At 42.4% G+C, this 13,338-nt stretch overlaps 1 protein-coding gene across 1 annotated transcript in view; it reads left to right on the plus strand.

Moving 5' to 3' along the window:
- The window catches only part of LOC147030736 (mucin-2-like), a 229,299-nt gene that overhangs the window by 142,803 nt on the left and 73,158 nt on the right, over positions 1-13,338 (plus strand). The window contains exons 27-31 of the mRNA XM_085872197.1: positions 2,231-2,356; positions 2,679-2,820; positions 3,425-3,468; positions 3,661-3,723; positions 12,198-12,289. Coding sequence (XP_085728323.1) covers positions 2,231-2,356; positions 2,679-2,820; positions 3,425-3,468; positions 3,661-3,723; positions 12,198-12,289 — 467 coding nt within the window. The remainder of the gene's footprint in view (positions 1-2,230; positions 2,357-2,678; positions 2,821-3,424; positions 3,469-3,660; positions 3,724-12,197; positions 12,290-13,338) is intronic.

Here is a 13,338-nt window from a genome sequence, read left to right on the forward strand (position 1 = left end):
AGTTCGTGTTCCTGCACAACCAACATTTCCTGCTCAGGGTTTTCATCCTGGACCATGGATTCTACACATTCTAAATCCATTTCTAATACCCCCGGCTCCCGCTCGCCTTGAGACGCCATCTTATTTCTCGTAAATGGTTAATTTAAATCGCTCGTAATTTGGAGGGAATCGGGGGTCGCTCCTCTCACCCCTGGACCGATTCCCCGTGAATTTAGCTGGAGATAGGAGAGCCCGTTTTCCCGTTCTCCGACACCAGTGCCGCGAGGAGGGGGATGAATTTGTGTCCCACGACCTGACACCAGTGTTGTGAATTCGCGCCCGCCGGCGTGCGAACAGCCACGTAACTCGAATCGCGGCACGTCGCCCACCGGACGGACAATTCTGTCGTGACCCTCTCGGACTAACGCCGGGAACTAGTCACGGGTGGGCCTTTCGGCCTCACCACGATCGTGCCAATCGGCCCCCCGCGTGGGATAGGGTTGTTCGCCAAATTCGACCTACCTAAGTACCCACACGGAGGGTAGACCGGGCGATCGCACCTCGCCGCAGGTCGACTCCGGACACGGGCCACTTAAGCGACCCGTTCCGTACTATCGGGATAACCGAGCGGTGTTATCGTCGACCTCGACGGTTCCGATTAATTATCGGGCGTATTAAGCCCACTACCAACCCTTTACGTGAAGCAAGATGGAGATTCAATTAAAGAAAAGACGAAGCGAAACGGGAAAACAGTTCAACATAAGGCACATTTATTCCACCTAAACAACGGGTTTGGGGCTAACTGCACATGTACTTACAGAGATATCTCACCTACGGGACCTGAATGGTGGTTTGCGAATTTCCTCAACCGTAACAATATATATATATATATAAATATATATATATATATATATATATATATATATATATATATATATATATATATATATATATATATATATATATATATATATATATATATATTGATTTTCAGTGAGTGAACCACCTCCTGAAGCACCGCCTGATGCATCATTCATCCAAACACAGGCAAATGGCCCTGAACTTTATTCAAGCAGATCGATGTGCATTATTCAGTTAAGTCATGGCTCGCTTGGAAAGTGATTCACAATCGCCAATGCATCATATTAAACATCTCCCGGAGATGCCCAAAATGTGAAACTATGACTAAATTCGACAATTGAACAAAAAAATATTTTGCAGTCAGATCTGCAGCGAAGTTCAATTCTTGAGCTTAAATTTAGTTATTCAGCTAAGTTTAAGAGATTCTAGAGGTTGTGGCATGTGCAGAAATAAAAATAAAGCCACGAATGCTGGTGTCTCTGGGCATTTATAAGCATTGCAATGTATCCAGCGATTCATCGGTATGATGATCAAGCATTCAATGATATGAGTGAGGAAAGTGTAAAAAAAAAAAAAAAAACTTTATCATTAAGAAATTGTTGTGGCCTGTTCCAAGTCAATGCATTTGTGAGCAGTTCCCCCCCAAAAAATGGCAAATTAAGACCCCAGCAAGGGAGAGCGAGGTGTCCGAGGATGCACATGATATTGGTTATAATTAAATAAGGCCGTTAATTATTTTCAAAAGGGGTGTTTTAATTAACCCAAACACCCAATTTTCTTTGGTGTCGCTCAAAATGGGTTTCATTCAAAATGGGTGAAAAACACTCATTTTTCACTTTGGGGTTCCCTTCGTGTACTTGCAAAGTTTCAGGCTACTTGGTTTCATGGTTTTAGAGTTGTGGAGGAGACACACACACACACACACACACACACACACACACACACACACACACACACACACACACACACACACACACACACATTCATATTACCTTTTGTGAGTTTCAGGTGTTCCCATTTTTTCCCCTCGGATAGTCTTGCAGTTCTCACCAATCCCTGATGTTCAATTCACTCCAATATACGATGTTGATTTGTCCATTGTCAACAAATGCCCTTCACATTTTTCAAAGACAATCTTCTTGTCTCAAAATATTGTTTCCATGTGCATGATATATGTATAAACTCCTCCGTTATCCTTAGACAGTCTTACATAGCTAAATACAGTGGTCAAATAAACATAAAGGAATGCCATTAGAAGGGGACAAACTCTGTATGACCAAAGTTTTTTTTTTACATGTGTCTCATAAATGACCCATGAATGCATGAATCACTGTCACACTCGTATGAATGAATGAATTTCTCTCTTGTATCTTCTTGTGTGTGCGATTAGCTCTGGGCTGTGACCTCTACAATGCTGAAGGAAAATGTGAATGGCACTATAAAATCAAAGGAGACTCCTGTTTGAAAACCTGTCAAAACCCCAAAGGAGAGTGCAAGCCATTCTCTCAGTTTGAAGGTTAGTTCATTTTGTTTGTATATTTTTTTCTTCTTTTAAAATCTCAGCTTTTTTTCCTGTCACTTACTCGATTCAGGCTCAGTTGTTTTTCTCAGGATTTATTTTGCTGTGCTTGGTTTCAAAGCAATAAGTTTCGTTTTAGGCTCAAATCTGCAGGTTTAATAACTTTCTGCACCAACATCCCCTGTCTTTCCCAAAACATGTTTTTTTTCCTGTAGTTGTTGATCACCAATCCATGACATTGTAGATAGTTTTCCTCTTACAGCAAAAAAGCTGCCTGTTAATTAAATAATTTCAATAACTGCTTCATGGGTGTTGACAGGCTGCTATCCCGTGTGCACGGAATCTACTCCATTCTTCGACGAGGATGCAATGAACTGCACGGCGACATGTCCCTGCTACTATGACAATATCCCATACCACATCGGGGATCCCATGCCAAGCCCGGACATCTGTCAATCATGGTTGCTGAATATTATGTCTATCTTCCTGTCTATCCTAATGTTACATGTCCAATTGCTGATCAGGACTTTATTTTCAATCCAGCTAGTTGTCTGTATCTTGTTTCCTTTTGCCTTGGAATTGCATCCAATAAATTATACCATCTCGTATAATGCCAGCAGTAGGGTGCATCTCCTGCCATATCCTTATAATTGGAGGAGAGGGAGCGATGTTAAGCCAGCTGTCCTACGCACATGCTCATGAACTTCAAGACTTTTACTTTGTAAAATAGCAGACCTTTTCACCAGTTCCCTGCTTTCTGAAATTCCAAATGTCCTTTAAGGATCGAGCATAGGCGAAGTGAGCATGTCTACTGAGAACTATTTCTGGTCCATAATAACTATATAATATGTGGCTCATTGGAGTTCTCCTTATTGTTTGTGGTGCAAAAGCAGACCTTTGTGCCAATGCCTGAGCAAATTTATCAATGATTTAACCTGTTCCCTTACTTTGTACATCTTGTCAATGCATTCTTATCCTTCAATGTCATTAATATCTGTCAAACTCTTTTGCTTATCGTTATCTTAAAAAAAACTTATAATCTAAGCATGAAACTTCTCATTTCAGCACTTGTGAGGTGGAGGGGCGAATATGTGAGAATATCTGCAATGGTACGTGGCCTCAACTCCCTTTATGCTTTTGAATATTGTTATGTCGCTTATAGCAGGACTATCTCCTAAAATTATTGTGCTCTGTCGTGACCTGTAGAGTTTACAAGCAGCCTGGTCTTTCTGCAAGAGTATTGTTATGCAACAACCATTTTAAAATCATGTCAATAAATATTGCGTTTTCTTCTCTTACAGTATCAACAACAGCGATATATACCACAATAACAACTGCTTCAAGCACAATTCCATCAACAACAGGTGTGTGCGTGTGCGTGTGTGCGCATCACTGGATTTCAAATAATTACCTACATACTTTCATGAAATCTCTCATTATTTCATCATTCATTTATTTTTCTTTCTCCTCCAAAATAAAATGTACATGTTACAAAATATACACATTATAGTTGTTGAGTTTCCATCAGGGAAAGAATATCAACAACATGCTATTCATATTTAAGAGACAGGTGCTGTCTGTCATGCTTTTTGTTTTCGCTTATCTGGAATTTACATTCCTGATAAGGTATTGTCATCGCACACCGTCCGTCCCTCTCCTTTTTCGACTTCTCTGGCCAAACTGTTGGGCCTATCCGGCTGAAATTTTGCAGCAACGTTTCCTTCCTGACTGCTAACAGGAATTGTAAACCTCGTTCCAGTCATATGTGTTTAAGTTGGTCAAAATGGCCGACAGTAAATTTCTTCAAAAATCTTATTTTCCAGAAGCACCAGTCAGAATGCTACCTAATTTGGGTTACAACATTAGGACAGGGGAGGGATATTAAATTGCGGTCATGCCAATCACGTGACCGGAATTGTGTCAAAATTGCCGACTTTGTCAATTTTTGGGAAAATCGCATCAATTGCTTCAAAAATCTTCTTCTCCAGACTCAACAGTCAGAATGCTACCAAATTTGGGTTGCAACATTTAATAGGACAGGGTCCTCATGTTAAATTGCAGAGACCATGCCGATCACATGACCAGAAGTGTGTCAAAATGGCAGTCCTGCAAATTCCTTCCAAACTCTTCTTTTCCTGATCCACCTTTTTCTTTTTTTTGTATACCTTGTCGAGGCTCGTATGAGAGCTAACACATATCGCACAACAAGGTGGGCAGGAGACAAGAGGGGTGGGAGAGGGCAGGACAAAACAGTGGGGAACAGAGACATTAGGAGATCTGTGGAAGGGAGAGGGATGGGGTGGGGAACACGGGAAATACAAGATTGACATTACAGGGACTTTCAGGAAGGAAAGCAGGGAATTTGAAGGAGGTGGGTTTAGGGTGGATTAACGGGGGGAAGAAAAGATCGAGGATTTGGATGTGGGGATGATAGGTGGTGGTGAACAGCTGTTTTGAAGGCCTGGAGGGAAGAATGGGATCGAACAGAGTGAGGGAGTTTATTCCAAAAGCGGGACAAAAGAGGAATGAAAGAGTGAAGGTGAGCAGTGATTCGTGATTTTGGTGGTTGTGGTGGACCTTGAGGGCCCTGCGGAAATATGGTGGGGAAAATCGCAGACAGAGCAGGGGGGTGAGAGCGGAGAGGAGATGGTAGAAGACAGAAAGACCAGAGGATCAATATATAGCAAAAAGAGCGGTATGCTGGACATCTGATGGGTATAGAAAGGTTGGCCTGCCAAGAGAGACCTGGCAACGTACCATCAATAATAAAATGAAAGGAATGAATGTCATCGAAAATGGAATTGGAATCTCGGTCCAAGGCGACAAAAGTGGCGAAGGTTCATAAGAATCTCCACATGCCATTAGATATTAAGCAATCAATAATTATAACGTCATGGACCAGCAGAAGAAGCTTAAGGACAGTAAGAAAGTGTAAATTAAAATGGAGATGAAGGGATGAAATGGAAATAACAATAAAAGAATAATCCCTCATGGGAGGATTCTGGGAGCAGGTGGGTGCACATGAAGAAGCAAGAGCCAGGAAGAACAAGTGGAGGGAAGAATGACCTTGTCAGCCACAGCTGCTTGCAGAATGTCTGTGATAAATGATGAACCGTAGTCACAGCAGAAGAGCCCCAAAGTCACCAGAGCAAGCAAAGTGACAGATGATGCAGCGGTGAAGTCCTGCGACCACACTCTTTGGACTGCCATGACACTCTTTGGTTTTTTTTTTTTGTATACCTTGTTGAGGATCATATGAGAGCTAACACACAACGCACATCAAGGGGGGCATGAGACAGGAGGGGAGGGAGTGGGAAGGACAAAATAGTGGGGAACATAGACATTTGGAGATCTGTGGAAGGGAGAGGGATGGGATGGGACGGGGAACATGGGGAATAGAAGATGGACATTACAGGGACTTTCAGGAAGGAAAGCAGGGAATTTGAAGGAGGTGGGCTTGGGTGGATTATCGGGGGTAGAAAAGATCGAGGATTTGGATGGGGGATGATAAGAGGTAGTGGTGAACAGCTGTTTTGAAGGCTTGGAGTGAAGAATGGAAATGAATACAGTGAGGGAGTTTATTCCAAAGGCGGGAAACAAGAGGAATGAAAGAGTGAAGGTTAGCAGTGATTCGTGATTTTGGTGGTTGTGGTGGACCTTGAGGGCTCTGCGGAAATATGGTGGGGACAAATCACAGACAGAGCAGGGGGGCGAGACCGGAGAGGAGACGGTAGAAGACAGAAAGACCAGTGACCTGCCTGCGGTGAGAGAGTGAGAGGGCCAAAGACTCAGCCTCATCATGAGAGATGCCAATGATCTGAAATGCCTTGGTTTCTACAGCGTGAAGCGAAGAAAGGTGGGAGGCAGGAGCACCAGCCAAGAGGGGAGAGCAGTACTCCATCAGGCTGCGGATGAAAGCTTTGTATGTGGTCAGGAGCTCAGGTGGGCCGAGGAAGGACTCTGCACGACGGAGGATCCCAGTCGGCGACTGGCTTTGGAGGGCAGGTTGGAAATGTGGCTTTCCAAGGAAAGATCATGGCAGATAGTGAGACCCAGAACCATGAAAGAAAGGACTTCTTCCAGAGGATTGTTGAGAAAGTAGATGGGGGGGGGGGGGTTCCAAAAGGTCCTTTCAGAGAGATGTAGTGAGAGTGTGAGATTTTTCCGGATTGAAAGACCTGTTCCATGTGTTGGACCAGTTTGTGATTTTACCCAGATTTGCCGTGAGCGGAGAAGCTGCTTCTTGCTGGTCTGAGGGATGACAGATTGTATCACCTGTCACCTGTCAGAATGCTACCAAATTTTAGTTAAAACATTAGGCCAGGGTAGGGATGTTAAATTACCGAAGTCATTCCAATCACATGACTGGAAGTTTGTCAAAATAGCCGGCTTTGTCAATTTTAATGGAAAATCATGTATATTAATTCATAAATTTTCTTCTTCAGACACACCAGTGAGAATGCTACCAAATTTGGGTTACAACATTAGGACAGGGTGGTGATTTTAAATTGCGGAGGCCATGCTGCTCACATGACCGGAAATGTGTTAAAATGGCGATCCTGCAAATTCCTTCCAAAATCTTCTCCAGACCCACCTGTCAGAATGCGAAGAAATTTGGGTTACAACATTATGGTAGGGTCGGGATGTTGATTATATTGTGGAAATCATGTGGATCACATGACCGGAAGTGTCAAAATGGCCGCTTTAGTCAATTTTTGTTAAAATCATATCTATTCCTTTAAAAATCTTCTTTTCCAGAGCCACCAGTCAGAATCCTACCAAATTTGGGTCACAACATTGGAACATGGTCCTAATGTTAAATTGCAGAGGCCATACTGATCACATAACCGGATGTGTGTCAAAATGGCGGTTGCACAAATTCCTTCCAAAATCTTCTTCTCGAGACCCACCTGTCAGAATGCGACCAAACTTGTGTTACAACATTAGGACAAGGTCAGGATGTTAAATTGTGGAGGTCATGCTGATCACATGACCGGAAGTGTGTCAAAATGGCGGACTGAGTAAAATTTTTGGAAAATCATGTAAATTCCTTCAAAAATCTTCCTCACCAGACCCACCAGTCAGAATTATACCAAACCTGGGTTACAACATTTTATCAGGGCCTAAATAAGCTGCAGCTCCAGTGGTCCTAATTTTTCCTGACAACTCTTGTTTTATTGGCAATGCTGGAGTAAAAGTTTCTTCAGTTCATGGTTACTTCACCACATCCTTTCTCTTTTGAAACACCCTTTTGCTGTCTGGTCGAAGCAATTGTTCTGTAGAATAATTGAGTTAAATAATTTCCTGATTCTTTCTTCTGACAGCATTAATTTCAGATAAAGCAGGCTTTTGCCAAAGAAACAAAAAAGTAATTTCAAATTTTCCCAGAGGACCATCCCACGATGGACAGACTGATCAATCGAATCTGGGTTTGATTCACAGCTCAACTATAAACTGTCATGATTGGTGCTTTACAGACAGGGCATTGCAACACAAAGTGTATATTGAAACACATTGCAACACAGGATACAGTATTCTGATGTCACTATCGAGGATGGAGTGCCAGTACCTTGGTTCCAGTCCTGTTTTTCATCTTTTTAATTCTCTGGAAAACCCTCATCTTTTTGCTGCTGACTCCACCCTCTGTCTGCTTCTTCCCTCTCTGCAGACCATGATAGAATTAGGAAATGATTCTCAGTCTAATACATAGACTATGTATTACAATCGTGACAAATCCCCATTCTCACTCGATTTCTCTGAAAAAACATCCGGTGAACCACAGCATCTGCTTCTTCAAAAAAAAACCCCTCTTGAAAAAGTTTAGCCACTCAAACTTTGGGACCTCACCTCATCAACCATATCTCTCTTGGGCAAATGATATATTGCATAGTTGGCCTCCAACACAAGCTGCTGATTGGACATCCTCGATTCTACCGCATCTTTCCTTAGCAAATCCAAATTTCTCACAATCTACAAGGCCTTCACATGCAGCTTCAGTACAGTACTGTTCTCCTGTTTGGGCTGGCACCCCTGCCTCACACCTTTCACGTATTGATGCTGTGGAAAACAAAACTCTCATTATCATTGGAATCTCTTGCAATGAAGCTGAATCCCTGGGCCTTTTTTTCTTGCATTGAAAATGGGTCGGTAGCTTCACTGTCTTCTACTGCTGCATTTATTTTTTTTCCTCTTTGTCCTTCTACGTATTTTCCTCTTTGTCCTTTCCATGTCATGTCCATGTCCATCCCCTGTTGCTTTCTACAGGGCACAAGCTGTCTGGCAGCAACTCACATCTGGTGAAATTCCTAAAATCCAGCTTCACTGCTCACCATCATTCATTTGTTCCTCTTTTCACTCACATTTTCAACCAATTTCCTTCCTCAGTTCAATCATGTTCTTCTATCCGAGGCTCCAATATGACGGTTCACCTTCTCCTCATGTCATCCCCCATCCATTCATACTCATGATCTTTTTCTTTTACCATCACAAACCCTCCCGAAGTCCACCCCTTCCTTTCCAGGTTATTGTGTTTTCTCCCCTCTCCCTCCACCATCTTTTCCATTTTTTCTCCATTGCTGTCATCCATATTTTTCCCTTTCTGTTCTCTCAGCCCTTTTCTTGGTGTTTGAGTTTGTATCCAGCTTGTTCACCCCCTGTGTTGTCCTCCCTCTCCCCTTGATCTCTCTTCCTCTCACGCATTCTTCCTCCAAGTGAACTTCTCTGGTGTCCCTCTACCTTGCTGTTGATGTGTTTCCCCCATTTTCCACTCTGTTCTTTCTTTTTTGTTCTGATATGTTCTTCTCACTGTTCTAACATTTTCACATGCCTCGACTGTGTTACAAAAAAAAGCAGAAAAAGAGGAGTGGAAGAAACACAGTAACCTGCAAATAAAATGGTTGGTTTAGGCTCGGACACGTAGTGTACATTGGGGTATTTCACGAAGAGCCAGGAAGATATCTCTGGCAACGCGAGCAAGTCCATTTTGCCATCAGGCATGGACAACCGGTTTGTGAAAGACTCCAGTGAGTATCACTCCTGTGACTAACCTCACAAAAATTGAGATCCATTGAGGCCGTTGGTGAAGTTGAGGTCCGAGTCGGGCACACTGCTCATTTTAAATGGTAGAACGGGATACTTAATGTGCATACACACACACACACACACACACACACACACACACACACACACACACGTTAATTTACACAGCAACTGGCTGAATGGCTGTTTCAAAAGACAATATATTCTCGAATTAAACTCAAAGTCTGTTAAGCATCAGGTCGACAGTTCAGTGTGTTGTTTGTATGACGGTTGACAGCTCGGAATCGAATGGAATCTAACATCGCAGACCTCGAAGGGGGTTACAAGGCCTCAATCCACATATTGTTGCTTCAGTCATGATGTAATGCACCAGTTGTGATTGTTCGTTACCTCTTTGTCTTGGAAGCAAATGTATTGCTTTCTACATCAGATTAATAGACAATCCTAACTTACCAATCGAAGATTTTCCTGAGTCATCATGTACACTCTCAAAAGGCTATCTGTGCCAGGGTACACAGTCCGAATGTAGACACAACGCACACATACGAGTTTGTTGTGAATTTTGCATGACGACGACACCAACGGTTTCCACCATAACTACTGTGCCAAGTACAATTACTACAGAAACAACAACAATGCCGACAACTACTTCCACACAAACAACATAAACTACTTCTGTCACCAATACCCCAACCAGCACAAGAACCCCATCAACGACGACAGAACCGTCCACAACACTAATAACCTTCACTCAACATTCCACTACACTAACAACAACCACTCAACCATCCACGACACCACTAACCTCGACTCAACCATCCACTACACCACTAACCACCACTCACCACCACTCAACCATCCACGACACCACCACCCTCTACTCCACCAACCATGACACTAACAACCACTATCCAATCATCCATGACACCACAGACCTCTACTCCATCTTCCACTACACTAACAACCTCCACCCAACCATCCACTACACCACCGATCTCTAGTCAACCATCCACCACATTAACGACCATCACTCAACCATCCACTACACTAATAAGCACCACTCATCCATCCACTACACCACCGACCTCTACTCTAACATCTACTACACCAATGACCTCGACTCAACTGTCTACCACACTAACCACTGTGCAACCATCGACAACACTAATAACCTCACCTCCACCATCCACTACACCACTGACCTCTACTCCATCAACAACTACACCAACAACCCCTACTCAACCATCTACGACAATAACAACAACTGTTCAACCATCCACCAGCACGACCAAAGGTTTGTTATTTTTCAGTTTGTGGACTATATTTGTCTCAAAGTTTGGAATTATGCTCCGTGCATTACCTCTTCCACTCTGTTCTTTGTATCCTTCTCTTTTGTTTATTTTTCTTTTGTCCTTTGTCTACCTCTTAAATCTCATTTATAATTAGTTTTTCTTCTTTCATTTTATCCTCTTCAGAAATGGCAGGTCCGTGCAGTGTTTGCTGTGCTTGCTTTGGGTTTGCTGATCATCTATATATCTTACACCTGTACGGCTCAGTCTTACAACCTTGATCTATTTTTGTATACAAGGTCAAGGCTCTTGGAAGAATGAGAACACTGAACAGATCACGATGCAACAGAACAAAAGGAACAGTGGAAAGAGGCGGGAACACCAACAGCAGGGTTGAAGGATAAAATAGAGATGGATGAGGACAAATAAGGGAAATGGGGAGAAAAGAAGGGTAGGGGAGAAGAGGGGTGGGGTTAGCAGAGGAGAGGGGTTGGGGGGGGGTGCAGTTAATTGCTGTAAGTCAGCGTGGAACTTGGTCTCTGATAAATGTAGCACACCAGTTAGAACTTTCTCTGCTTTGGTCTGTGTGAAACAAGCCCAACTCTCATGCCTGTTTTACTCTTGTCTATTTTTGTCGTGGTTTACATATTTGTAATATGGGTTCACATTTTGGGGTTTCTTTTTACTCCCCAAAATGTTTATTATTAAAAAAAAAAAACATTGATGAAAATGTCCCACCCGTGTTAATGCTTAATTTCAGAAGTAATAAAGTTGGTTTAAAGCAAGGTGGCCAGTTTGTCAAAAGATATCGTCAATGGTAACAATAGTAACATATTTGGTCGTTTTTATGTTTGTCATTTAAGCATCTTGTTGTAGATTATGTTGAATAATTTTAGCTCGTTTACCAATTACTTGACCCAAATAATTATAGCACTGCTGAAGCAGTTGAATCTACAAAATGCTCAATTCATCCCCCTCTGACCTGTAGAAAGCACACAATGAATGAAATACGATGTATATTTCATTCTTCAGTTTATTATCAAAACTTTTTTTATTGTTGTTGCATCTCAGTGCTGCAAGGCATATTGAGCCATAATAATGTTTTACATGTGTTAAAAAGACTTGTAGTACTGCAACCAAGGATGAGTGTTTTATAAAAGGAAATAGGCCTCGATGAGGCCGATCATTAAATGCCATAGCTTTCTCAAGGAAGACCACTGTTATAGCAAACAGTGAACATGATGCTGATATCATGAAACAATGGTGTCACTGAGATTATATCATTGTGACGACACACAATAAACCACAGGATGACATGAGGCCTACAAGACTGAGTATACTGAACAAGGCATCTTCATTTAAAATCTGAATTGGAGCTTCTCATATTCAGTCCTCCTAATATATTCTGATTGGAAAGTTTACAAGCAGCATGGTCTTTCTGCAAGAGTATTGTTATGCAACAACCATGATTCAATCATGTCAACAATAAATTGTGTTTTCTTCTCTTACAGGATCAACAACAGGGATATATACCACAATAACAACTGCTTCAAGCACAATTCCATCAACAACAGGTGTGTGTGTGATTTATGTGTGTGTTTGTGTGTGTGTGTGTGTGTGTGTGTGTGTGTGTGTGTGTGTGTGTGATTTATGTGTGTGTTTGTGTGTGTGTGTGTGTGTGTGTGTGTGTGTGTGTGTGTGTGTGTGTGATTTATGTGTGCACACGCACTGTGTGTAAGAGTGTGCACATGAAAGTTGCTGTTGTTGACTGTTACCTCCACATTTGGGTTGGTGTCACGAGATAAAACGGAGCCCTACCAGATCTCAATGTGTGTGTGTGTGTGTGTGTGTGTGTGTGTGTGTGTGTGTGTGTGTGTGTGTGTGTGTGTGTGTGTGTGTGTGTGTGTGTGTGTGTGTGTGTGTGTGTGAGTGAAGTTTCTTCAGTTCGTGGTTACTTCACGACATCCTTTCTCCTTTAAAACACCCTTTATCTGTCTGTATGAAGCATTTGTTCTGGAACATAGTTGAGGGTTAAATAATTCTCTAAATCGTTCTTCTGACAGCATTAATTTCTGCGAAAGCAGGCTTTTGCCAAAGAAACAAAAAAGTCATTTCAAATTTTCCCAGACGACCAACACACGATGGTCGGACTGGGCTGGCTAATCTGGATTTGATTCACAGCTCAACTATAAACTGTCATGATTGATGCTTTACAGACAGAGTGTTGCAATGCAAAGTGTGCGTAAAACGGCAATGTACCAACAAAGAGCCAGTGGGGGCTACAGGTGGACGCAATAAGTAAGGGAATGAATGAACAGCCCCTGGCTGGTGAGGAGGTTGACTGTTTGAGTTCTGCGTTTTCTCCCAAATCTTACGTACCCAACCCCTCCCTTTCCTGTGTACCTACCTTGCCCACTCATAACAAACTGCTCTTGGATACATTATCTTTCTCACCTGAGAAAGTGGTGAAGTTTCTCTCAACATCTGACTTCGATTCTGCAACAGGCCTGGACAGCATCAGTGCACTTGTTCTAAAAAGAAACAAATTGCTGTGCCTCCCTTGCACATCCTCTTTGCTCTGTTCACCCTATCATTTTCTCTGGGTCACCTTTCATCTACTTGGAAATTAGCCAAAATCACTGCATTGCAAAA

This window comes from Eptatretus burgeri, chromosome 3 (assembly GCF_056783735.1).
Source record: "Eptatretus burgeri isolate ZD-2024b chromosome 3, Ebu_testis_v1, whole genome shotgun sequence".
In the NCBI taxonomy this organism is placed as follows: domain Eukaryota; kingdom Metazoa; phylum Chordata; class Myxini; order Myxiniformes; family Myxinidae; genus Eptatretus; species Eptatretus burgeri.